Source organism: Anolis carolinensis, chromosome 1 (genome assembly GCF_035594765.1).
Source record: "Anolis carolinensis isolate JA03-04 chromosome 1, rAnoCar3.1.pri, whole genome shotgun sequence".
NCBI lineage: Eukaryota > Metazoa > Chordata > Lepidosauria > Squamata > Dactyloidae > Anolis > Anolis carolinensis.
Window position 1 is genome coordinate 101,516,448 of NC_085841.1, and position 12,699 is coordinate 101,529,146.

General features: G+C 47.7%; 1 protein-coding gene across 1 annotated transcript in view; it reads right to left on the reverse strand.

The window, feature by feature from the left end:
• Positions 1-12,476, reverse strand: part of nr2e1 (nuclear receptor subfamily 2 group E member 1) — a 38,726-nt gene extending 26,250 nt beyond the window's left edge. Inside the window, exon 1 of the mRNA XM_008120825.3 lies at positions 11,735-12,476. Coding sequence (XP_008119032.1) covers positions 11,735-11,759 — 25 coding nt within the window. The 5' untranslated portion in view covers positions 11,760-12,476. The remainder of the gene's footprint in view (positions 1-11,734) is intronic.
• Positions 12,477-12,699: the final 223 nt, after the last annotated feature.

Here is a 12,699-nt window from a genome sequence, read left to right on the forward strand (position 1 = left end):
TACTGGGAGAATCACGCTGTCTGAGCCTCAGAAAACTCTGCGATAGGGTCGCCTTGCGGTCATCTTAAGTCGGAAAGAACGTGATGGCACACAATGACAAAACATATAAAAGACTGTGCTTGTGTTCAAATCGCTTCCAACTTATGGCGACTTCTGGAGAAGGAGATTCCACCATGCTCAACGGAGGCAACAAATCCCGCTGTCAAATCAGGAAGTTCTTCCTCGTGTTTAGGTGGAATCTCTTTCCCTGCAGCTTGAACCCATTACTCCATTGTGTCCTGGTCTCCAGAGCAGCAGAAAACAAGCTTGTCCCCTCCTCACTGTGACATCCTTTCATATATTTAAACATGGCTAGCATGTCCCTTCTCAGCCTTCTCTACTCCAAGCTAAAATCCTCAGCTCCATAAGCCGCTTCAATGTGAGTTTCACATTTGTGCTTTCACTGGAAGCAAGACCCATTTTTCCGTCCGTCGGACCGAAATTGAATTAAAAACATTCAATTAACTTATTGGTGCGTCCAGGCATAGCTAAATCCCATTGATTCATTGGCTCTACACTACTTCTATTGCTACTCCAGATAATAATTGGTAAGGGGATTACTTTCATGGTCTACAACTCCTAGAACCCCCTAGCCAAAATAATTTTTTTTCTGAGTTGCTGAGAGTTTTTCGGGCTGTATAGCTATGTTCCAGAAGCATTCTCTTCTGATGTTTCTCCCACATTTATGGCAGGCATCCTCAGAGGTTGTGAAGTCTGCTGGAAACTAGGCAAGGGGGGGGGGAGGTTATATATCTGTGGAAGGTCCAGGGTGGGAGAAATAACTCTTCCTTGAGGCAAGTGTGAATGTTGCAATTGGCCAGCTTGATTAGCATTGAATGGCCTTGCAGCTTCAAAGCGTGACTGCTTCCTGCCTGTGGGAATCCTTTTTTTCTCCCAACTGCTGACCAGTCCTGCCATTGAGTCAAGTGATGCAACTGCTTCAAACAGCAAACCACAAGAGTCAAGTTCTCACAGAAAGGGCAACACCACTCCATCTACTTGCGTGAAGATCCAAGGTGCGTCTACTCTGTAGAACCAATGCTATGGAATCCTGGGATTTGTAGTTTGGCGACTCGTAGACGGAGAAGGCTAAAGCCCTTGTAAAACTACCTCTAGCACGATTCCATAGCAGAGCCATGACAGTTAAGGTAGACTCAAAGTGCATTAATTCTGCCACGTAGATGCACCCATGGGTGGGAAACAACATCAGCATTCACTTCATATTGTTTACTAATATTTTCCTTTGCTTGGTTTGTATGTTTTGGTGGTTGTGAAAGCACCTCGAAAAGGCCTTAAGAAACCGCTCTAACAACTCCCTAGGAGTTTGATAACAAAGCAGCGCTTTATTTCCTCTTGTTATGGACAGACAGATATCACCATCACCCTGTCCATCTGCCTCGACGAATCTCCCTGAAGACAAGTTTGGAATGTCTGCCCACTATTTATTTACATCTCCTTAATTTCTAATATTTAAGGGTTTAATATTGCTACATACAAATCTGGAAGGATATCAGCTGAATGTAGGACCCGAGAATAAGTAATGCTTCCCTCACGAATTAATTACACGTCCCCACGGCTGGAAAAAAGTATTTAAAACCCATTAAAGGGAGACTTTCCCTGGTTTATCTTTCCTCCCTTCTCTCGACTCGAACTTTTATTTATTTTGAATGGTTCTGAACAGCTAAGGTTGGGTAAGAAGTATCCTAAACTTAGACTTCCATCCTTTTATTTTCTGCCTGCCCAATAAATCGTCTTTGTTGGACGGGTACCATCTAAGAAGTCGTTTCTCTGCTCATTGTTCCAGCATAAATATAGCAGACTACCAGAAGTAAACTTCATAACCAGCAGAAATTTACAGTGTGATGAACTAGGATAAGCTATTCCTCGGGATGGTTTAGGATTGCAGTCAGAACTTTAGGTTCAGAAATATGTATTGAAGTAAAATACTTCAAGACCTGGCTCTTTACTAGAGCTTTTAATCTATGTTAATTTTATTAATATTTTTATGTATGTATTTTTATCCTTTACAATTTTATCTTGTAAATCGCCTAGAGCATCGTGGATGGAGGGCGATTAATAAGTTATTAAATGATGATGATGATGATGATGATGATGATGATGATGATGATGATGATGAAAATAAATAAATTCTTGATAGAAAAAGTCTTGGAGCTAACTAGCTTACTAAATCTCATCTTCTAAAAAGGTAAAAGGGTAAAAAGTCCATGCAGTTACATTTTGCCTAAGGTAAAGGTTTTCCCCTGACATTATCTAGTTGTGTCCGACTCTGGGAGTTGCTGCTCACCTCAGTTTCTAAGCTGAAGAGCTTGCGTTGTCCATAGACGCCTCCAAGGTAATGTGGTCAACATGACTGCATGGAACACCGTTACCTTCCCGCTAGAGCGGTACCTACTGATCTACTCACATTTGCATGTTTTCAAACTGCTAGGTTGGCAGAAGCTGGGGCTAACAACGGAAGCTCACTCCGCGGAAACCGCTGTGCCACCGGGGCTCTTAGAGAGAGGCAAAAAGTGATAGATAAAAAGAAAGGCAGAAGACGATGGCGAATGGCCACATGGGCAGCTAAGGGCAATAAAACTTAAAGAGGAAGTTGCCTCACAAAAATCAATTGCTACCTTATCAAAGGGGTGTGGAGATAGTGGCTAGCGGGAGGAGGAAAGACAAAGCCCTTTTTGGGAAAGCAGGCATAGGAATGTGGGGGAAGGAATCCCTCAGCTTAGCGCTGTCTCTAGCCTAACTACTCGTTGAGGACTGGAGACTTGATGACACAAGAGACTTGCGCAGTTCAGGGATGAGACCCAACAGTTGCAAGTCCAAAGTTCAATCATATCCGGTCGGTCCGTATACATAAAAGGAAAGCCCAAGGGCCGTCCTGACTGAGATGCTAGCAAAGGAAAGTGAGCTCCAACAGGTCCTTACAAGCCATGAACCCAAGAAGCCAGGACATGAAGCTGGCAAGGCCATTAATGCTAATCAAGGTGGTTACACTGGCCTCCAACAGACAAGAGTTCTTTCTTCCACCCTGGACTTTCCACAAATAAATAAGCCTCACTGGTCTAGTTTCCAATATACCTCACAACCTCTGAGGATGCCTGCCACAGATGTGGGCGAAAGGTCAGGAGAGACTGCTTCTGGAACATGGCCATACAGCTCGGAAAACTCACAGCAACCCCATGAACCCAAGCCCTGGGAGCAGAGCGCCTCTGCCAAAGGAGAGCAAGCCTCTGAGATGCAGGGCTGGGGAGGCTTCCCTTGTTTTGAAAGGAGGCTCTGGGGATCCCGAGGAAGAAACGGTGGCCCTTTGGGTGAGGGAGATTTGGGGCAGAGGGACAGAGAGGGGCAGAAAGATGGAGCCGAGGAGGAGTTGAATGACGCCGGAGAGATTCTTCCGCTCCTTGGAGACGGGGGTGCCACTGGAGGGCGGGGGCCTTTCAGGCCTGCCTTTCTCCTTTCGGAGAGCGGGGGGGGGGGGGGTCTGCAAGACAATGCCTCCCCGCCTGACAATAGGCACATTAGATAAAAGTGTTAACTTAATGATTTTACCCCCATTGAAAGCTCGTTTGACTGCTTCCAATCAGCACAAGCTGCCAGCGGGCCCGCGGCTTCTCCTCCAAATGCAACTCGACAGCTGCTGGGTGCAGGAATGGAGTGGAGGAATGGCGGGATTAGGGATGGGGAAAGGAGGGGAGCGAGGGGAGGCAGGGAGGGGGACCCCAGGGAAGGGGAAGGAGAGCAGGGGCGGCGGCGGCGACAACAACAACAACAACGGGCCCAGCCCAGAGGCAAAAGCTTGCCCCCCCTCTCTCTCAGCCTGGTCTGGATGGGTGGCGAGGAAGGTAGGAGTTGGGAAGGCGACCCCTCCCTCCCTCCGGGAAGTGGCGAGAGCCAAGCCGGGCTTCTGGAGCTGTGTAATTACACGCCCTCCTTGCCACCTGCCTATTGGGCCACCAGTGACCCGTCAAAAAGGGTAGCATGGGAATCCGGGCTGCACACAATGGCTGCCAGGCAGAGCACTCGACTTGCCCCCCAACCCCCCCCCCCCCATCATCTTCCCAATACACTTTCCCTCTCCCCCTCCCTCTCATTCACACACACACAACTCGCTCCCCCGCCAGACTTTTCTACCTTCGTCGGGGGCGAAAAGGCAAGGCACATTGGACTCGAAACGAGGCCAGTCCTTCTCCTAATAACAGGACAGAATGCAAGGAAGGGGTCTTTTCTGCAAATCGCCAGCTTAGCCTTCTGGCCCTGAAGAGAGAATTACACCTCCACCCATCCCATCCTCCCCACGGCTCCCCAAAAGGCACCCCAACTCTCTGCTGCAAAGAGAAAGAACACTCGACGTGACTCTTCCCTTCACAAACCACGACCATGTCAGACTACACAGAGAAGCCAATTGAGGAACCAACCTGGACACAGCATATTATTTGAGAACACAATAATGCTGGACCACTCTAACAACCACCATGTCAGGCTACACAGAGAAGCTGTTGCAACCCACAAGCATGTGGACATTTTCCACAGAGAGGAGGAAACCATGAAAATGAACAAAATCTATCCAACAGTATTTTAAAAACTCTAAAATTAGGACAGTAAATAAAGAACAACGTTCTGAAAACAGGGGAATTCCAGACATGAATAAATCAGCGCCAGCTAAAACCTCCCAACAAAGTATCCCCCCCCCCAGGTAGGAAGCAGGCAGACCTCGAAGCTGAAAGGCTATTCAATGCTAATCAAGGTGGTCAATTGAAACATTCTATAAGCAGACAAGAGTTCTTTCTCCCACCCTGGGCATCCCAAAGATATATAAACCCCACTTGACTAGTTTTCCAACAGACTTCACAACCTCTGAGGATGCCCGTCATAGTTGTGGGCAAAACGTCAGGAGAGAATGCTTCTGGAATGCGGCCATACAGCCCGGAAAACTCACAGCAACCTAATGATTCTGACCACGTTAGCCTTCGACAACACAAGTACCTTTTCGACCCCTCCGAGGTCAGTAACTTGACCCGAGTGGGCCTTACCGCCGAGTCAATGCTCTGAGGAAGGAGTTTCAGTCTCGGAACCTCTGTGGGGCAGAGATGGGCAGTTTGGGGGGGGGGGGCAATTTCCGTCCCCAGTGGGCTCCCCAAATGGCTGAGCTTTGCCTAAAGTTGGCCGAGGAAAGCGGGACTGTTCCAGCCAGGCGGTCTCCTTGACACCAATAGAGCAAACGGGGAGAGATAGACAAAGGAAAGTTGACTCTCAAATAGTGCTGCTGAACTCCCCAAAACCGTCCGCTTTGCAACGCGCCCAGCGAGCGAAGAAAACATGCCGATTCATGCAGGTTGTTTCGGTTTGCGTAGAAGTACATGAGCAATCTGCGTGAATGAGTGTATACTTTCCTCTAAAATACAGAAACTACAGAAAGGGCCAACGCTTTGACCCACAAGCGTTTGTGAAAGTCAGAAATAGACATTTCATTAAGACCCGAAATAGAGGATTCCTTCAGCCCGAACAGCTATCAAAATGCATTGTATCTCTGTCGCCTGAGTCCACGGAAAAAAACTTGTTTCGAAGCTGCCCCCTTTCCTTCACGAGATTTACAGTAGCCCATGAAGAAAATATCAACATTTTATGCCATTTGCTCTGTAGTATTTACCGCCAGAATAAATGGCGGTAAATATTGTCCATAAACAGAAAATACACAGTTGTGGGAAGGTCACTTTTTAGGGACCTTTCACTTCTCTGGGACCCATATACACACGCACATATATCACTTAAATACACGTCTCGTTGTATTTAACTTCTTTTATCTAAACACACCTCCAAAGTCTCGGTATGATCGCATTCGTCTTTGATGGGACTTTAGGGCTCCCTGGATTCATATCCATCCCAATTGGTCTCTGCCGTGTTTAACTCTGTGTCGAACTAGAAAGCCTGTTGAATGCGCCTCTTTATTTGGCCCTTTCAGAAAATGCACGACTATATTCTCCTTATCTCAATTTTAAATAATTTATGTCTAAATAATTTATTTCCCGGAATAACTCTCGGAAAATACAGAATTAAACATACATTCCCACAAAAGTTTGAGTTTTTTCGCTCTCCTATTCTCGCAATAGAAGAACGTGAATACTTTCCCCGGAAGATTACAGCGATTGAATTAACGCGGCGAGAGAAATGTAAATGAAATTAGTCTCAGCGAGAACGGGTTTACAGTGCATCTACACCGTAGAATTAACGCAGTTTGACCCTAGTTTAACTGCTATGGTATCATGAGGGTGTAATCTGGTGAAGCACCAGCACTCTTTGACAGAGATGGGTAAATACCTTGTTAAAGTGAATTAACTTTTCAGTGTAGATGCACTCCCTCATTGATAAAAATAACAACAATCCCAGGTGCCAGTCCCGCTGTTTCAATAGCTCTACTGGAGGCTGGATCTACACAGCCATATAACACTATGTAACACGATTTTTGTTTCTGGTTTATCAATATCATTTCTTAATTGGTTCTATAATAAACAAATATGGAAAAAGTTTATTAAATTGCAAAAAAAACCCCTGTTGTTTTGGCGGCACATCCTGCAGCACATTTTGCTATAGCTTTTCCATGAATATATGATAGAATGTCAACACAATTCAACATAGGGTTGCTGTGAGTTTTCTGGGCTGTATGGCCATGTTCCATAAACATTCTTTCCTGACGTTTCATCCACATCCATGGCAGGCGTCCTCAGAGGTTGTGGTATCTGTTGGAAACTGGGCAAGGGAGGTTTATATATCTGTGAAAGGTCCAGGATGGAATAAAGAACTCTTCTCTGTTTGAGGCAGGTGTGAATGTTTCAAGTGGCCACTTTGATTAGCATTGAATATCCTTTCAGCTTCAAAGTCTGGCTGCTTACTTCCTGATGAATCCTTTGTTGGGAGTTGCTAGCTGGCCCTGATTGAGTAATGTCTGGAATTTCTCTGCTTTCTGAGTGTTGTTCTTTATTTACTATTCTGATTTTAGAGTTTTTTAAAATACTGGTAGCCAAATTTTGTTCATTTTCATGGTTTCCTCCTTTCTGTTGAAATTGTCCACATGCTTGTGGATCTCAATGGCTTTTCAGTATAGTCTGACATGATAGTTGTTAGAGCGGTCCAGCTTTTTTGTGTTCTCAAATAATATGCTAACTTCCACAGATATACAAACCTCCCTTGCCTAGTTTCCAACATACCACACAACCTCTGAAGATGCCTGCCATAGATGCAAGCGAAACCTCAGGAGAAAATGTTTCTGGAACTTGGCCATACAGCCCGGAACACTCACAGCAACCCAGTGATTCCGGCCATGAAAGTCTTCTTCCACAACACACAATTCAGCATAGCTTGTGGCAGCCGTAAAAACGGAAGTTTCTGGAGTATAACAACTACTTTCAGAGTAAGTACCGCACAGTTCAACCGGAAATAATACATTCAAATCAGGAACAGATTTTTTCCAAATGTTGTTACATTGTTACATGCATTTCGAACTGAATTACTATATAGCAGAGTAGATCCAGTTCTACACGATTGACGGGATTTAATCCACTGTTATTCCTGGGCAAAGCTTTTCAAACCCTTTAAGATAGAAGTGGGTGGACTTTAACTTTAACTAACCCTAACCTGGCTAGTTTATGTGTTTCCCTGTCTCATCTTCTGCTCCCCTTATTTCTTTACGGAGAGGCCCGTTAGGTGGTTGTTTTCTTTCTTTTTGGGACACTAAGTGTGGGGGGGAATACTCTGGGGCTTCCGAGGGATGCCCCTTCCCCCTACCTTGACTCTGGGTCCAGTTCGGAGGAGTCTTAACTGGGAGAGGAGGCTGGGAAGCGGCGCTGGGCCGACCCGCCGACGGGGCGTCCCGGGGCTTTGGCTTTGTGTGCGTGCGCGCCTCCGCTCCGTAATTGCTTAAAGATATATGGCAGCTTCGATTACTGTAATTACCATCAGGGGCTGTTGAAAGAAGTTAGGCGGCTTTGCGGGGACTCCTCGGCGGGGTCTGATTACCACCCAAGCAGAGAGATCACATCTGACATCACTCCGGAGCAGCAGCCGGGCGGAAGGAAAAGCGGGGGGAATTTGGACTTCCAACTCCTACCATTCCTAACAGCCCCAGGTCCCTTCCTTTTCCCCCTCAGCCGCTTAAGCGGCTGAGGGGGAAAAGGAAAGGGCCTGAGGCTGTTAGGAATGGTGGGAGCTGAAGTCCAAAACACCTGGAGGGCCCAAGCTTGCCCTACAAAGGATTCCCCCAGGCAGGAAGCAGCCAGACCTTGAAGCTGCCAGGCTATTCAATGCTAATCAAGTTGGCCAAATTGAAACATTCACACCTGCCTCCAACAGACATGAGTTCTTTCTCCCACCCTGGACTTTCCACAGATATATAAACCCCACTTGCTTAGTTTTCCAACAGACCCCACCACCTCTCAGGATGCCTGCCATGAATGCAGGCGAAACGTCGGGAGAAAATGCTTATGGAAATGGCCACACAGCCCGGGAAACTCACAGCAACCCACAATATCTGTTTTGAACTGAGTTATCTGATTCCTCGCTGTCATATATTCCAGTCCAAAGCAGATATGTGATTTTATCCAGCTGTGTGGAAGGGGCCTCAGATAACCAGTTCAATGTAGATGGAGCCCGAGAGAAATCGTGGAAAGAACCCACGGAAAAAACTGAGTTAAGTATCTGTCTGGATCTACATTACCGTAGAAAGTAGTGGGAATTGCATTGGAGATGGTTAGTGTAAAGCCACTGACCATTTAATGACATATAGGTCTACACTAAGCATCTAATGCAGTTCCAACTGCATTATATGGCAATATAGATCCATCCGAAGACTTTGGGACGAGCTACAAGGCTCTGAGAAACCAAGGAGACCCTCAAATCCCGTGCGCAATAACCTTGCAGTCTGTAAAATTAAACTCAACCGAACTACAAAAATGTTGGGTTGCTGTGAGTTTTCCGGGCTGTATGGCCATGTTCCAGAAGCATTCTCTCCTGACGTGTCGCCCACATCTATGGCAGGCATCCTCAGAGGTTGTGAGGTCTGTTGGAAACTAGGCAAGTGGGGTTTATATATCTCTGCAAAGTCCAGGATGGGAGAAAGGACTCTTGTCTGTGTGAATGTCTGAGGATGCCTGCTATAGATGTGGATGAAACCCCAGGAGATAATGCTTTTGGAATATGACCATACACCCTAGAAAACTCACAGCAACCCAGTGATTACGGCCACGAAAGCCTTCCACAGTACAAAAATGTTCTCGTACTATTTCAAGTGTTTCGAGAATCCACACTCTTTCCCCCTCTTATTTTGCCGCCTCGGTTTCTCCCTCGGGGTCAGACTGACCCCAAATTCTTGTTCCTGAAAGGGTTTGAGACCCCATTCTATACAATTATCCTCCCCAATTAGTTTACTTTCGCTTTAAGCCCTCTGGGAGAGCCTGGTTGAACGCGTGGGTTGCCTTTTCACCATCCAACCTAACACCAGAGAGAAGTTTTCAACTGATTGTCTAGGGCCCCTTCCACACAACTGAATAAGATCCCACATTATCTGCTTTGAACTGGAATATATGGCAGTGTGGACTCAGATATCAAAGCAGATATTGTGGGATTTTCGGCCTTGATATTCTGAGTTATATGGCTGTGTGGAAGGGCCCTAGAATATAAAGTTTGGAGAGCAGAGATGAAACGAGGTCAAGGCGCGCGCAAAAGTTAACTCAGGGCCCTTCCACACAGCCCCATACCCCAGAATATCAAGGCAGAAAATCCCACAATATCTGCTTTGAACTGGGCTATCTGAGTCCACACTCCCATATATTCCAGTTCAAAGCAGGTAATGTGGGATTTTATTCAGCTGTGTGGAAGGGGCCTCAGCCCGCACTCCCAGCAAACCCAGCACCAAATCTGGAAGGGGGAGAGATAGAAAGAGAGGGGAAAGCGCCGTTTTCCAGCCGGCCAGTCTCCGGGCACGTGTTCCCTCTGCTCCTTTCCTCCCTCTTCCCCTCAAAAGTCATTAAAAATGTAATTATGGCCCTGGGATCGCGCTCTGAAACGGCCTCCTCGGCCATCACTTGTCATCGACCAAATTGGATTGTGCACGTTACTGACCCCATCACGCACATTTCAACTCCCAAATTTCCTTTTCAGATTTTTTTTGCAGCGTCTGAAGCCGACTCCGACCCGAGCAGTCAATCAGACTTAAGGGGGGCGAGAGAGAGAGAGAGATTTGGGGGGGGGGGGGGGAGAGGAGGAAATTCCCCAGTTATGAGGTGTATGCATGCACCCGGATTTAGGATTAAGCGAAATGTGACTTTTAAGTAAGTTGTTCCTGCTTCTCTCTTTTTTTGTGCAGGATTATTATTCGGTAAGGCTGGAAATGGTGTGCAAAGGATTCCCGTTCAATCCGCTTTCCAACAGATTGCCCCCTTCTTCTCCCCACAAACCTCTGGCTAAGGCTTACGCTCGCGGAAGTTTCAGAAACCAAACATGCATTGAATGCAGGAAAAGAAGAAAGAGGAGGAGGAGGAAAGGAAGAGGAAGAAGACCAGAAGGAAAGGAAGAGGAAGGAAAAGAGGAGGAGGAAGAGGAGAAGAGGAGGAAGAAGGCGAGGGAGGAGGAGGAGGTCGAAGAAGACCAGAAGAAATGGAAGAGGAGGAGAGGAAGGAGGAGAGGAAGGAAAAGGAGGAGAGGAAGAGGAAGAAGACCAGAAGAAAAGGAAGAGGAAGGTGGAGAGGAAGGAAAAGGCGGGGAGGAAGAGGAAGAAGACCAGAAGGAAAGGAAGAGGAAGGAAAAAAGGGGAAGGAAGAGGAGGAGAGGAAGAAGGAAGAAGAAGAAAAAGAGGAGGAAGAGGAAAAGAAGAAGAGGAAGAAGGAGGAGAGGAAGAGAAAGCAGGAGGAGAAAGAGGAGAAAGTGGGATCCATAGTTCAATACACAACACAAGCGCGCGGCCATTGCGTTTAACCAGTCCACACTGTAAAACGAATGCAGTTTGACACCATTTTAACTGCCTGGGCTTTTTTTAGACCTTTTCTATCAAGAGTGCATTTCTTTTTTACTTCCATACATATTTTTGAACCTAAAGTTCTGACTCTGCCATCCTGAGGAGTGGAAGCTCGTCCCAGCTCACTAAACGTAAGTTTCTGCTGGTTATGAAGTTTATTTCTGGTACTGTAGTTATGGTGGAACCACCCCAACTGAGCCTAACCGCTCAGATCCCCCAACACCAAGCTACGTGTAAACACGGGAGTTGCAGCCCGGCAAGGCCTTTAACCTTCTCAAACTGCAATTCGCATGCATTAAAGTGGTGGCAAACTGCTTCCAATTCCCAGGCGTGGGCAAACTTGGGCCCTTCGGGTGTTTTGGACTTCCAACTCCAACCATTCCTCACAGCCTCAGGCCCCTTCCTTCCGCTTAAGCGGCTGAGGGGGAAAAGGAAAGGGCCTGAGGCTGTGAGGAATGGTAGGAGTTGGAAGTCCAAAACACCCGAAGGGCCCAAGTTTGCCTAGGGCTCATTGAGACTGAATGTTCTTTGCCACCAAGGGCTCCAAGGCATGGACTCCCGGGATGTGCAGTTTGCAGAGGCGGGAAGGCTCAGGCCTTTGCAAAAGCCCACCTGTTGGGGTGCCCTGATAGTTCAAGTGGTGCCCAACTGCATCCACCCTGCCTTCTTATTACCCACTTGTTGATCCCGCCGGCTTGCTCATGCTGGCGGCTTCTGGCGAGGAGACGAGGCGGGGAAAGTGCTTTTTCGGCTTGGATGGAGCGTTTCCTCCCGCGGCTTCTTTTTCAGGCGCCTCCTCAGAAACGGTCTTAGTCCAGCCGCCGGGAGGCGAAGAGGCGCATCCTCCTCCTCCTCCTCCCTTCCCTTCTCTTCCTCTTCCTTCTTCTTTCTCTTTCCCTCACTTTTCCGACGACGAGGGAACTTGTCGCGCCGCTGCCTGCCTGCCTGCCTGCCTTCCTTCCTCCTCGAGGGAGCCCCGCGCGCGCCTCCAGCCAGGGAAAAGAACTTTTTTTTTTGTGCGCGCGGTTTTCCTCCTCCTCCTCCTCCTTCTTATTAGATCAAGAAACCCTCCCAGGCGCCTAAAAGTTAGGCTTCCCGACCAAAAAGTCGGGGATGCGGAGGATGGGTCTGAGAGAGAAAAGGGCTCCGGAAAAAGAGCTCAGAGAGAAAGAGAAGCTGGGGGAAAAAAATCAAACCATTAAAAAGAGAGGAGAGAGTGCGCGCCCCTGAGAGGAGAGGAAGGGGAGGAGGAGGAGGGGGGGGGGGGCTCAGAGGAGGCAGTTCTCAGAAAGTGAATGGCACACAGACCCAGCAAAAAAAATATACAAAAAACAAGAGGGGGTGTGTGGGAGTGAAAGGTTTCCAGAAGTTCATCCCACTGGCTGACTTTGTGCTTTGAGCGTTCAGCCTGAAGCGCCTATAATATCCCCCGGGGAGCTCTGACAGGGGAGGGGGAGGGAGGGAGCTCCTCTGGCCTCCCCCCTCCCCTACCAGGCTGTGACGTCATCGCGGGGCTGGAATAAGGAGCGGGAGGGGAGGGAGGGGGGAGCCTGAGACGCCAAGGATGTGAATGAACCTCCCTCCCTCCATCCTTCCTCGCCGCCTCTTTGCGCGGTTGAGTTGGACGAAGAGCCTCGGAAGGA